This window comes from Pelodiscus sinensis, chromosome 1, assembly GCF_049634645.1.
Source record: "Pelodiscus sinensis isolate JC-2024 chromosome 1, ASM4963464v1, whole genome shotgun sequence".
In the NCBI taxonomy this organism is placed as follows: domain Eukaryota; kingdom Metazoa; phylum Chordata; order Testudines; family Trionychidae; genus Pelodiscus; species Pelodiscus sinensis.
In genome coordinates, this window is record NC_134711.1 from 56,762,939 (window position 1) to 56,777,051 (window position 14,113).

A 14,113-nucleotide genomic window follows, 5' to 3' on the forward strand; every position below is an offset into this window, starting at 1 on the left:
ATGTTAGGAGAATGTGAAGTAAATAGGGTAGAGACTAACTAATAATCTTGTTTCTGGCCTTGCCATTAGTTTATATAGGCTGAATGAGCAAGCGAGTGTAAATGAAAGCACAAGGCTGCAGCCACCTCAGCTGGTAGCCTTGAAGTTAAGGGGCTAATGGAGCAAGGGGTTGCTATGGTAACCAAGCAGCTGGAAGGGAGGGGAAGGTGTAAGGGAGGCACAGTCTGCAAAAAAGTGACTATGGCCAAACTTTGCTCCTTTCCCCTCCCACAAGGTACAAGAGATGTGGTCTCGTTGCCCCCAGACTCAAGAGCCCCTGGAACGGAACATGGCCATATACTAGAAGAGGTGGTACTGAAAAGGGGCACTAGAAGTATAGCTAAGTTTGCCAAGATGAGGAAAGAGGAAGAGGGAGCTCCGTCAACAGGCAGAGCTAGGAGTCAGGAGAAGAAGGGGATTCTATAAAAGTACAGCACAGTAGTTGGGGGAGGGGAAGAGGAAAACTATCAGCACATAGATATAAGCCCAACTGATGTGAAGGATTTTGGAATATGATTAAACTCTATTGGCCTAGAGAGATAGCTCGACTGGTTTCAGAACATGCTTGCTTGTTTAGCCCCAGTAAACCCATCAAATTGCCTGCAGATTGGATTCTGGACTGTTTTTTTCCAATAAATTGTTGGAACGGAGAGGGAGAACGGAGCTGGACCCCTACCACCATGTAGCACCATATCACAGCCTCATATGCTTTTTTAACTGAGGGGAGGAGGAGTGGGAGATGCATCTCACTTACTTTCCCAGGACAGTCCTCTTAAGACAGTATTCGTGAAATCTAGAAGAAAAAAAGCCCTTCTCAAATCATCTCAAATCAATTGCTTTTCAAGCAGTGTTCCTTGATAGTTCCTGATGTTTTGGGGGAAAATACTGTCTTTGCAAAGTCAGAGCTGATACATGGAATTTCCTATACTGAATTCTTGCACTGCATGAGATTGCATACCACAGTTGTTTAAAAATAAAAGCTACCAAGTCTTCCCATTTGTAATGTTGAAAGAAATTTTACGCTTTGTGGATAAATTTAAATACTCTGTTAGAAAGGAAAAGGGCAACTCCCATTAAAGGCTAGACCTTTTGTGTTTTTCTTTAAAATGTCACACGGCTTTTGAATGATCTTTTAAAACAGTAATATTGTAAAACCTGCTTTGCTCTTTTATAATTGAACTAATTACAAGTACTGAAACAAGAATGTAGCCATTGAAAAGAAACACAGCATAGCTGCACCTTGCAGACAATGTAACAAACCAACAAAAACAAAGACTACTCCACAGGGGCCAGTTAGGTGTTTTTTTCCTGAAAGTCAGTAGGTGCTGCCCTTACTGTCTTTTACAATTTCCCCCTAGACATCTGTTAGCTAGAAGGCACCCAGCATCTTAGGGTCTTTATATGAATCAGTAGGTGGCATGGGCAGCGAGTTAAATGGGCTTGTGGTGCCCATGCTCCAACAATATTCAGAGCCGGGGGCCCTGCTCCACTAATGGAGCTGGGTCTCTCCCCTGGCCCTACCTGGAGCAGGCCCCGGCCTCCACCTGCTGGCTACTGTGCATCCTCCCCCCAGCCTCAGAGCATCCTTGCTGGCATAGGCGTGTGCACAGGGCAAGACTGGCCGGCTGGAGGAGGAGAGGTATGATGGGGCAAGCCTGCAAGAAGATGCTGGCTGCCATGGTGTCAGAAGCTTCACAGCCCGGGGCGGCCCCGCGGACACTTCAAAAGCTCCCCTAGGCACGGGCCAGTGCGGAGTGGCAGGAGCGCTGAAGCAGCGGCAGAGCCAGCGGAGCCAGCCGGCCAACCAGAGATAGGGTGGGAGGGGGGCGTGGGGCGAACCTGTTGGGCATGGCAGGAGCCCGGCCCGGCTGCGGGGGGGGGGGGGGGGGGGACTCTCTGGGGCCAGTGGGGAGGACACACGGGGCTGACAGCCTTCCCCAGGCTGCAGCCTAGCCCATGGCATGGCTGCTGCTCCCAGACAGAACAGCTCCCGCTGGCCAACCCACTGTAGGTGGACTCAGTGGCAGGGGAGGGAATAGCCATACGGGGAAGGGGCTTCATGTGTTCTGGGTTCTGTCCCAGGCTGTGCTGCAAGCTTGTATTTGATGGACCAGTTGCTTTACCTCAGTTTCCCCCATCTGTATAACAAGAATTAAGAAGCCTCTCCTGATTTCGCTAATTGCTAGGATCAGGGCTGGGGGAGCCTCATTAGTTCTATGCTGCTGCGTTGGTTTGCCACAATTTCAGAGGAAACTCGTCCGTTAAGTGTAGTTTCTCGCCGACATTTTAAAGCCACCCCTCCAGCATACCTCCCCCCCCACATAGCTTCTTGTAAAGCCTCTTTGTTAGAGTGCTGTAGGCTGGCGGGGGCCCTTTAACAAAGCCTTCCCCTTGGCCAGTGTGAAATTGGGGGCCAAAAGATCTAAGCAAGCCTGGGTTGCAGGAATGGGGGGATTTACAGAAGGAGCAAAACGTCTCTTTTCTCTGTGTCCCTGGCACTGGGGCAACAGCCACTGGAATGCTGGGCCCAGGTGCACCGCCCACAATTCCGAAAGTGGTTGTTGAATTACAGCGTTCAGGAAAGAGGCACAAAAAGGATCAGAAATAAGTTGCCAGGAGGCCAAAAGAATTTCAGGAAGGCACACTTTGGAGAAATAAGACATCTAGTGAGTTGAGATGAGAGGGGGGGAATCAATGTGCCCTCTAGTCTTTTCCATCCATGTGCAGAATAAATTTTGTTATGTGCACCAAAGTGAGTTTGAATGTGCACCACCAGGACAAACACAAACCTAAATGTGGGCATGCTGCTAATCAGCTGGGTGGCACTGGAATCGCTCTTGAGCGGCCGCATGAGCACACAGGTTACAGGGAACACTGGTAAGAATGTTGAAATGTACTTGTGTAGAAGAAAGAAGATGGAGCAGAATGAAGGCCTAACAGATCATAAACTCCCTAGAAAGTGTGCAGCAGAGTGTGGCAGATGAGAATGTTTGGGGGAAACAAAGTTCCCTTCCCCTGGGTCTGAAGATGAATTTCCCAGATCAGAGAAGTATCGATTTTGTAGTTATGATGCTAGCTTGTTTTGATCTGTATTTATGGAGCTTCTCCCCTGCTAAACAGACATTCTTGCCTATTGCTGTATAATTTGGCTTTTGCTCATTTCCAGTTTACAGGCCCATGAACACTCTTTCTTCTGAGGATGCAATACTGTAAATGGAAAAATTACATTAAAGACGCCTTTCTCACTTCGGTTTATGGGGCTCTACAGTGAGACTGAAAGAGTTCGGTCTATTTGGCTTAAAGTTAAGGGGTGACTTGGTCTATAAATACCTGCTTGGGGCAAAATACATTTGAGAGTGGGCTCTCCAGCCTAGCAGAGAAAGGACTAACCCAGCCCAATGACTGGAAGTTGAAATTAATCCAATTCCGATGGAGAATAAGGCCTGAATTTGTAACACAGAGTGACTACTCTGTGGCACATTTTACCGGGGGGCGGGGGGGGGGGGGGGGTGGATGCTCCATCACTGACAATGTTAAAATCAACAATGGTTATTTTTCAGATCTGCTCTGGGAATTATGTGGGGGAAATTCTCCAGCCTGCCTTCTACAGCTCATTCTGGATCAGTGGTTCTCATACTTTCTGGATTCAGCCCTCCCCTCCTCTCAGTTCTGAGTCAAGGAAAGGGGCCCTGGATATCCCTAGACCAAGAGGCAGTGAGCCTCATTTCTCTTCCTGCTGACTGGTGTAAGTGAGGAGTAACTGCCCTGGTCTTAACGGATATACATTCTGCTCATGAGAGGAAACTCTTAGAGGGAACAGTTCCCCAGCCTTTCCGCCCTCGAGTTAATGTCACACACATTGGGTTAATGCAATTGCAGGATAGTTGCATGAGGGGGGGTTGGCGGGGGCCAAACTAATCCCTATTGGTAGGAGGATGGTGGGAAAAGTCCTTAGAGGGGGGGGTCACATGACACCTTTTACTTCTGGTCATGTGTCCATCTTACCTGCGAGTTTTACCTCCAGAGGTGTGGCTAATGGGAGTCAGGGGGTGTGGCTAATGGTCAGGGATGGGCGGGAGAATGGAGGGTGGGACTAGACCCATTCTGGGCACCACCAAAAATTACACAAACCTGCCGCCCCTGGTAGGTGACACTTTGGCCTGAAGGACTGAAGGTTACTGGATACTGGAAAGTGGGCCATGTGGGACTTTCATGAGAATCTATTCTGTTTAAATCAATGCCAATCTCTTAGAAAAAAACCTTACTATTTTGTTTTAAACCACCATTTCTGCCATCAGTTTCTAATTGCCTTGTGTCTAGAACTAATAGGATTGCAGGGTTCTGTGGAGAACAGAGACTGGGAAGAGGCAGCACAGGAGGAGAGCAGAGGCAAGCAGGCACTATGAGACTACGTCTACACTGGCACCCTTTTCCGGAAATGCTTAAAACGGAACAGTTTTTCCGTTATAAGTATTTCCGGAAAAGCGCGTCTACATTGGCAGGATGCTTTTCCGGAAAAGCACTTTTTCCGGAAAAGCGTCCGTGACAATGTAGACGTGCTTTTCCGGAAAAAAGCTCCGATAGTCATTTTCGCGATCGGGGCTTTTTTGCGGAAAAGGCTACTGTGCTGTCTACACTGGCCCTTTTCTGGAACAGTTTTTCCGGAAAAGGACTTTTGCCCGAACGGGAACAGCATAGTTTTTTCTGGAAGAACAGACAATTTTACAGTAGATCGTCATTGTTTTTCTGGAAAAGCAAGTGGCCAGTGTAAACAGCTTGCAGCTTATTCCGGAAAAGCAGCCGCTTTTCCGGAATAAGTGGTCCAGTGTAGCACAGCCTGAGGGTATCAGTCTGGAGGGAGGCAGGGTAGATTTCAGAGGTTAGCAGGAGAGGTAAATTTCATTGGGTTGAAAGAAAGGAGAAGAGGCTTGAAACCATCATCTCCAGTTGCTCAAACAGCACTGAGCACAAGCATACTTGTCTTCACTGCTCCTAAAGCTTAAGAGGTTTGGAGGAAGAGCCTTGGACTGATAGACCGATGGGAAAGAATTAAGCCACTTGTCATTTTCTCACAACTGCAATTTTCCACAGTAGATCTGCACATTGTTTTAGCACAAGTGCTACTGGAATTCTACAGTAAAGGGAAACCAGTGTTGAATGACTTTGGACTCACTTCTGATTGTGTGTCATCTGTTTCTACTAAGCTTTGATTCAAAACATGCAGGAACAGTGGCTGAAGATTTCCTGAGTGTTTTATTAGATTGTGTGGGCATCTCTAGCTAGCTAGATTTCCACATTTCTACTGAACATACCACACAGGAAATAAAACTAGTTACTAGCCTTTCTATAGCTATTGTTCTTCAAGATGTGTTGCACGTTTCCATTCCAATGTAGGTGTGTGTGCACTCTGAGCAAAGTAGCTGGAATTTTTTTGCCTTAGTGGTATCTATCAAGTTGGATTATAGTCCTGGTTTAAAGGATCCTTACAAACCCCCTATTATTGTATGACCTTGACCAAGCCACTGGAGCCTTATCTTGTAAGCTCTTCCGTGATAGCAGACCCTGTTTCTTGTATGGCACCTAGACTCCAAGTGATACTCTATTTGGGAGCAGGTCTATGAAAGCCTGTAGTTTACCTAAGGTTTATACTTACAAAGCAGTGCACTGACTTTAGTCACCTCACATAGATAGCTTGTATTAATTTTAAAGACCTGGTGTGTGTGTGTGTGTGTGTTATTTTAATGTGTGGCCAGAATCCCTGCACTGCTTTGTAAATGTGCATTTAGACTTCTCTGCTTTTCTGCATGAAACCATCATGACACCAACTAAGTATTTATAAATCTGAGATTTTTTATTAAAAGGTGCTATTAAATCACAAATTATCAATAGCCCCCAGCTTTCCCAAACTAGCAAACAACTTTTCCATCTAGAAGATGTGGAATTTGAGAAATTTTCCCATAAATGTCACATCAGGTTTTAAAGGAATTCATTATAGACCTTTCATTGAGATTAGAATGACCACAAAGTGTATAAAAATGAGAATTCAGTAACAAAGCATTCCCCTACCAAGTGAGACTGTCTTCCCATTGCTGATAAATTAATCCAGTACTATACTGTGATTTTTAATAGTTTCAAAGCTATAAACGAGAGATAACCACTGTAATTTTCACATGCTCTGAAATTCATTCACCAAATGTGAAAAAAAATACAAATGAAGCGAGATTTAAAATGAGAGAAGCCCATGAGTTTTTTAAAAATATGCTGCAATCAAAAAATTACAGTGGAACTTTACTGATACTTTATTAATGAGTAAGCTTAATAATTTTCATAAAAATAGTGGCCTTCCCTCACTTCTCAGAAAAAACAGAATATTGTGGCATTAGATGGTAAGTTCTTGTATAACATAGGTGACAATACATTTATTAGTGAATAATAAATTGAGGTTATTTGTAACTTGAGTTCTTTGACAAATACTGCATATTCACCCTCATGATATTGGCACCAGTCTTTCCTATGTGTTGTTTGGAGATGGGCTGGTTCAATTTGCCAGCAACTGGATGCTTATAACATCACATAAATGGATTCTTGAAATTACAAACAAGGGTTATTCAGACCAATTTGCGACCTTACCATTCCCTAATCAATGGTCCCTCCCAAAAGAGCATTTTGATATCAGAGGTTCAATCTTTACTCCAGCTTCAACAAACAAAAGATGGTGGGTTTTCAGTCTATCTATGATCTAAGAAAGCTGAATGATTTTATCTAAAGGCTCCAGTTTTGAACATTGATCCAGGCTTCCATTATATCCTCTTTCTAACATGGATCCAAACCAAATGGCAATACATTTATTAGTTAATAAATATAATTACATTTCACTTGTCAAAATAGCATGATCCAGTGGACAGGGCTTGGCCCGAGACTCAGATGTCTACTGCCCTCTCTGCCACTGAGCTGCTGTGTGACTGGGGAAAGTCAGTTTGTCTGTTTATTCACCTGCTCTTTGTCAGTTTTACCTTGTGACATTTCTTTCTGTATTCTTCATAGAAATATTATTTGATATGGACCAACTAAGATACATTTTATGGAAGATGGGTCATGTGAGGAATCATTACAAAGGCTATGATTTACTAAATGTATTTCTTATTTGTATGTATATATTATTTCTGTATCTGAAGTTAGGAACATTGACTATGTAACAATTACATCTGTGTACGTATTTGGGAGAATGTCCACCAGATAATAGGCAATCTGCCTGGATAGGCTATTTTAAAGGACAGTAAAATTTTGAAGTTACTAATCTCCCATCATCCAGAGAAGCTTCCTGTAATTATGCCTTGACATTGAAAGGTCATCTGATAACTGCTACCTTAGACACGTCAGGCATTTTTCCCACTGGAAACAAAGGGTTCCCACCTTACATAAATCCTATTTAAGGCTGAGAAGTGAGTCAATCAGGGCTCTTCTCCATTACCTGCCTGCCCAAGAAGAACTGCTAAAAATATTTGGAGAAACAAAGGAACTAAGCTGGGGAGAGACAATGGCTGGGTCTAGGTTATGATAAGGGTTTAGGCTGTAAGACAGTGGTCACCAACCAGTAGATCATGATCTACTGGTAGATCTTGGAACCTCTGACAGGTGATCCTGAGAGGTTTGGCCAGGAGGCTATCAAGTGCTGGCACTTCGTCTTCCCCTCAGCACTGCCGTGTTACTCCTGCCCTCTGCCTTGGAGGTGCCCCTCACCCCTGGGAGCCTCCTGCTTGCTGTACAGGGCACAGGAAGAAGAAGAGGGAGTGCTGATGTCAGGGTGTCCCTCCCTCCACCTTGTACCCCATCTTCACAGAGCAGAGGGGGGCAGGGATGGAGAGTTTGCTGGCTGCTTTGGGAGTGGTGCAGGGTTAGGATAGGGGTGAGCTTGTCTTAGCCCCCTGTGGTAAGCAGTGCCCAGCTGGAGCTCAAATTCCAAACCCTGGCCCCAGACCTGAACCCCTCCTGCACCCCAAACCCCTGCCCCCAGCCTGATAAAAGCGAGTGAGGAGGGAGGACAGAGTGAGCAGGGGCAAGGCTTCGGAGAAGGGGTGGGAAGGAGAGGGGGCAAGGGTATTCGGGTTTGAGGTAGATCCTGGGTTGTGCTTAAATTCAAAAAGTGATCTCATGCTTAAAAAGGTTGGGGACCACTGCTGTAAGAGAAATAATAAGCTCTGAGCTGCAGAAACTCTGCAAACTGCCTAAAACAAAATTTAGGGTTTCAAATTAGTGTGTAACTTGTTGCTTTGGTATATTAAGATTAGTTTTCATGTTTTATTTGCTCACTATTCTGCTTTGTCCTGTTTGCTATCCCTTATAATCAATAAAAATTTACCTTCTGTAGTTAATACTTTTTGTTCATCCCAAAACAAGCAATTCATATTGGAGGGAAGGGAGGTAAAGCATAACTCCCTTCCACATTCAGGGAGGCATTTTGTATGCAGTTGCATTGGACAAAACTCTGTACAGCACAAGACAATGTTATTTTGGATTTGCACTACAAAGGAGGAGTGTATGAGTGCAGAGTAAATCCACAAGCTGAATCCTCTCACACAGGCTAGGTCTACATTGCAGGGTTTTTGTGCAAGAAGTAGTTTGTGGAAGAGTTCTTACACAAAAACGTCTTGCGCAAAAGTGCGCCCACACCTCAACAGCACATTGCAAAAGTGATGTGGTTTTGCACAAGAGAGCAGCCACACTGCATGGGCACTCTTGCGCAAGAAAGATCTGATGGTCAGTCACAGAATGGCCACCAGAGCACCTGTGCTTTTTCAGAAAGGCTCTTTTTGCACAAGAAACCCCTGTGGAACATGCACACATGCCTTTTTGCACAAGAGCTGTAGCACAAAAAAGTTATGCCTCATAGAAGGTTTACCTACACCACAAAAAGTCATCTGTTCTGCCATTTTACTGTTGATTTCCTTGCACAAACATATACTTGAAGTGTGGACGCTCCGTGGGTTTTTGCACAAAAATGGCTGGTTTCGCGCAAAAACCTTGTAGTGTAGACGTAGCCACAGAGCTGATTTCAGTCTATGTCTGCAGCTGGGTGAGAAAGAGAGAGAGGTTAAAGAATGCTTGATAGCCTGGCATAGCAGGCTGACGTTTTTTGTATGTATTTGTTCACTTAGACCCTGATCAGAGCCATATAACCAGACCCCAGCTGGCTCCATTTGTAAGATGGGTTCTTATTTGACCATTTATAAACCACAGACATTAGAATATATTGGTGAGGTTTTGCCATAGTTGTATCTATGTTTATCAATTTACCAGTATTTGGGTGGGATTCTTCACAGTTACGGCAACATCAGTACAAGCAGTACGGAGTCTTACTTTTTAATATAATCCAGATAAACACCATTAACTAAACTATTGATGTAGTGGGGGAGAGAAGGTCTGAAAACTGAAGATGTCTGGAAAAGAATCACTGTCTGATGCTACTGTTTGGAAAGAAATAAGATTCCCGTAAGATTATCCTTCTACCAGGGAATTTGGGAACCACCTTAAAAAGCAGGAAAGGAAAAGAATTCCCTAGCAGATACGGTTGTTTGCTTCTACTTCTAAATCAAGCTGCTTGAGGAAAATAAAGATAGCTGTAAACTAGAACCTTAAAGGCAGAATACTTGAAAGCTGCTTTTAGAAAACATAAAAGCCTTGAGAAAATACTTTTAGAAAAACAAAGAGGAGTCATCAAATTACACTCTTAGAGGTTCAGCTTCACAGTACTGATTAAAAGAGAGGGTATAAAGTGGAGAAGAAAGAAGTGTTTTGAACTTGACATAAGGTAGAAAGGGCACAGGGAGAGAGAGAGAAAAAAAAAAAATCAAAGGAAGAGTCCAACTGAAGGTGACAGAAATAACAGGGAGAGCTAGTGCAAATGATTGAATGAGAAATACGGTGAGGAAGCAAAGGAGTATAATAGAAAAAAAGCAGAAAAGAGTGCTCCAGTACTCAGTCAAGTTGAAACAAATGACTAGGGATGAGAAGAAAATGCAAAGTATAATTAAATGTATCCATGAATTTTAAGACCCTTCATTTTCATAGGTCTAAGCAGCACCTAAGTACAAGACAAAGAGCTAAATCCATCCATGGTGCAACTCCATTGTCTTCAGCAGAATGACAGCTACTTACATTGAGGCTGAATTTGTCCTGCAGTATCAAACAACTACTCTTGACCCTGGTCTACACAAGGGAGTTATTTCAAAATACGCAGAACATCGACACTAGCAAGCCCATTATTTTGAACAGGCTGATTATTTCAAATTCTGTACTTATGCTTTCCTTGGGGAATAACATTTATTTCAAAACACTTATTTCAAAATAGTTAGTGTGGATGCTCAGTTGCTGCTATTTCAAAATAACTACTCCCCAGAGTAATTTGAAGTAATTACTTCCCAGTGGTTTCAGGGGCTCTAAGTCGAAGTAGCATGTCCACAATAATGGAGCCTGCCTCAGACTAATTTCATGGTTTCCCCGATAGTGGGGGCATATTATTTTGATTTTGTTATTTTGGGAGTTATTTCAAATTTAGGTATTTCAAAATAATCTACTAGTGTAGACATGTCCTGAGACAAGAGGAGTCAAAGTGAATTCTCTGTTTCCTGGATCATCAACAGCAAAAACAAGATTCTTCAGGTTGCATTTTGTTCTCCTAAGCGTTTGTGAAAACATTGGACCAGAAAGATATTGAGGTTAGGAAAGCATTACTGAAGACATAATCTAAACACAATGGAATTGCATATGTGTAGATGGGGGTATAATTTGGCCTGCAGAAAGTCTAAACTTGATAAACTGAGTTAGTCCCACTGTCTGATCTCAGGGAAGGAAGAAAGTGGATGGAGGAAGTAGGAAGAGACAACACATGGTTAGAATGTGAATTAGTGAGATACAATGAATAAGGAGTTCCACAAATCCCTTTTAATAGAGACCCCTCCAAGACAGAAAGGCTCTATAATGACATTTATGGAAGGGAAAAAAATTAATTTAGTAGATCAGCTAAGGTGTTCTGTGACATGCTAATGGGGGCATTCTGACTGTCAAACTGGCAGATATGCCAACATAAGGGGGAGAGTCTGATGGTGCAGGAGTGGCACAGAAGCTCTTAAGCAGCACCTTTTCACTGTTTCCAGCATAACCAGTGTAGACATTAAAAAAAGGGGTACAGGTAGGATATCCCTATAATGCACCAACTCATTTGCAAAAGCTTGATCAACCGTGGCAACAACTTCTTGTAAAGTTAAAGAATTGTACAGCTACAGTATACCACAAAGATGCCATGACAGATTCCAGTTAATGCTTTTGATCTATTGCTATAACCTGAATATATAGCAGGCAGCAAGAATGCAGCAAAAATGAGAGCACACACAAGGACAAAAAACCAACACACACACACTCACTCTTTGGCTATGTCCATCTTGTTCTACTTAAGTTTTATTGGTTTGTTAGCTGTTCTAGATTTTTACAAAGTTATTTAAAAACACCACAGACTGAAAAATCAAGCACTCAAAAGATAGAAACTACCAGAATTAAGTTTGTCTGTGCAACCTGAATGCGGCCCTTAGAATAAAGGGTGTGATTTTCAAAAGCACAGGTCCCTTTGAAAGTGTGACAAATATGAGGGCTACTCAGAAAACAAGGATAAAAAGAAATACTGCATAGTTATCCATTCAGGAAGCACACACAAACTTTTCTGCATTGATTGAGACTGGGAGGTACTGCAGAAAAAAAATGCTATGCAATCATTTAACTTACTCATAACATATACATACAATAGGGAGCAGAATTAAGGTGGTAGAGAGGCTACAAGTAGGATTTCCTCTGTAAAGGTTCATTAGCTCTGAAATAAGATCCTGACATTTCCCTAATGACAATATTGGCTGGATTAGCTCCAGGTAAAGTGGTGGGACATTGTTACCTTTGTTCTCCCTTGTCCCTCCCAGCAGCATCAGGCACTGCCTGGGCACAACTGAGGAGCTGGTCCAACTGTTATGAATTATTTATTTTTATCATAATGCCTAGGAGCCCCAGTAGGGCCTCATTATATTATAGCTGTACAAACACTGAACAAGAAGGTTGCCTTGCATATATTTTTTCTTTAGATTATATCCAACTTGGAGAATTAAAAACTAAATAATTTAACAATTGTAATCAGTTACCACTAAAGTGCTGAAAAAACCTTAAGAGTTTAGGACCACTCAGGACTTCCAGATTTAACCAGCCAATTATCCTCTCTAAGTCAGAAAGAAGTTTGAATTCTTTCTGTGAATGTTATAAGTCTTCTGTATGATTATGGGCAAAGCATTAACCCCTCCATGAAATGGCATTGCTGAACAAAGTGATCAATATATTCTTTCAATGAATAACAATTCTTCTGACTCCACTTTGTTATTGCTTAACCAAGGATAGCCAAGGGGAGAGCAAACCGGCTTAGAAAGAATGTTAGTAAGTGTTGGTCACACTTCCAAAACTATGCCAGAACATGAAAATGGGAATTTAGTGCAGCTGTTTTCTACTCTCTCTCTCCATGCTAAGGCTGTAATACATTTTTTCGTCGTTTGGTTACGCAGATAGGAGGTTCTGCTTGTAGTGCCTTTGCTATCTGACATTTCCTCACAGATGTGTGTATTACCATTACTCTATTCCTTTGTCCTCTCCATGCTGCATTATTATTCTGCTTAAAACAGCCCATAAGAAGCACCCCAAAGCTTCAGCTGCAGAACTACTGGCCCAACTTGTAAAGGGGATGGATTGATAGAACTATGTTAAGAATTGTGCCCTCCGTACAGTATGATATATATTCACATTTTATATATTTTCATTCAGCCACAGGTGCAATTTAGGGTCTTAGTGAATATTTTTAAACCTTTTATTGTTTGGTATCTCGTCACTTAATAGAGCTTCCTTTTGTACTGCTGCAGAGGTTGAGGTTCACTGGGGCAGTTCAGCTGTCAGTGCCCAGAAGTCAGCAAAAGACATTTGGAATTTATTGACAATAAGACCTCAAGTTTGCTGAGCATCAGCTGAAGTTTTCATATTGTCCCGCATAGCATCTATTTAAAGCTAAATTTAGCTAATCTGAGAAATGTAAGTTAAGTAGTACATTTTATGTTAAAATACGTTATACCAGCCAATTTTGGTATTTTGAATTAAACACTGTTCAGTTTATTTCCCAAAATAAAACTCATGCTGATCTTGTAATCATCAAGTTAATCATTCTTACCAAAACTCACAGTTTATAAATAATTAATTTTATTTCTGAATAACCCCGAGTCTATTGCCCTAATCCTATAGTTCATTCTGCTCAAGTGGGCACGTAGGCCTGGGGGGGAAAGGGGTCACACTGGAAACAAAAGGGCGCTGAAATAATGGACACAACTGAAGAATTGGTACATAAGCCATTATTCTTTCTAGGCACTTGCCGTTTGGTTATGTCTGTTATAAGGATTTCATTACCTATATAAATGCAACTTTATGGATGTAATTCTTCCACTGACTTCAGGATAAGTTGCTCAGAGAATAGGTGCAGAATCAGACTACTTCACATATATAAAATATGTAACATCAATAATCTCATTAATACTGAACACCGTATTTCTTCTTCAGCTCTTCAACAGTATTGTTCTCCAATCCTGATTGGTTCACGTAACTGAACAATGCATGTGCAGCTGTAAGAGAGGATAAAAATTAACATGGCTTTCCATTTTTAGTTTTTTTAGACACACTATAAGATTTTAAGTTTACGAACAATCTGTTACAGAAAATGTCTCTTTTTTTAAAAAGCTAACACATTTAGTATGTCATCTAGATTTATTAGATCAATAGGAACTAGTTAAAACAATATTTGTCTATAAAACTGAAAACAAAAACAAAACAAATAAAAAAATCCACCAAATGGCAACAGTCGTCATTTTTGTTTTGGTGCTCTAAACTATGACTAAAGGTCCTCTGACAGCACGTAGTAAGCCAAAAAGCCCCATAATTCCTTAAACTGATGTCTATTCCTGATTGTAAAAAACAGAAAAAATAAGATACAAGCTATCTTGTCTTTATG

The 14,113-nt window shown here is 42.1% G+C and overlaps 1 protein-coding gene across 6 annotated transcripts in view; it reads right to left on the reverse strand.

Moving 5' to 3' along the window:
* Nucleotides 1-1,899: 1,899 nt before the first annotated feature.
* RPAP3 (RNA polymerase II associated protein 3) overlaps nt 1,900-14,113 on the reverse strand; it is a 61,851-nt gene continuing 49,637 nt past the window's right edge. For 4 of the 6 annotated variants that reach the window (XM_075930635.1, XM_075930630.1, XM_075930650.1 and 1 more), the window contains exon 17: nt 1,902-13,727. In XM_075930635.1, coding sequence (XP_075786750.1) covers nt 13,636-13,727 — 92 coding nt within the window. In that variant the 3' untranslated portion in view covers nt 1,902-13,635. Of the gene's footprint in view, nt 13,728-14,113 lie in introns of all 6 variants that reach the window. The other 2 variants (XM_014575212.3, XM_075930640.1) reach the window with 2 other exon arrangements.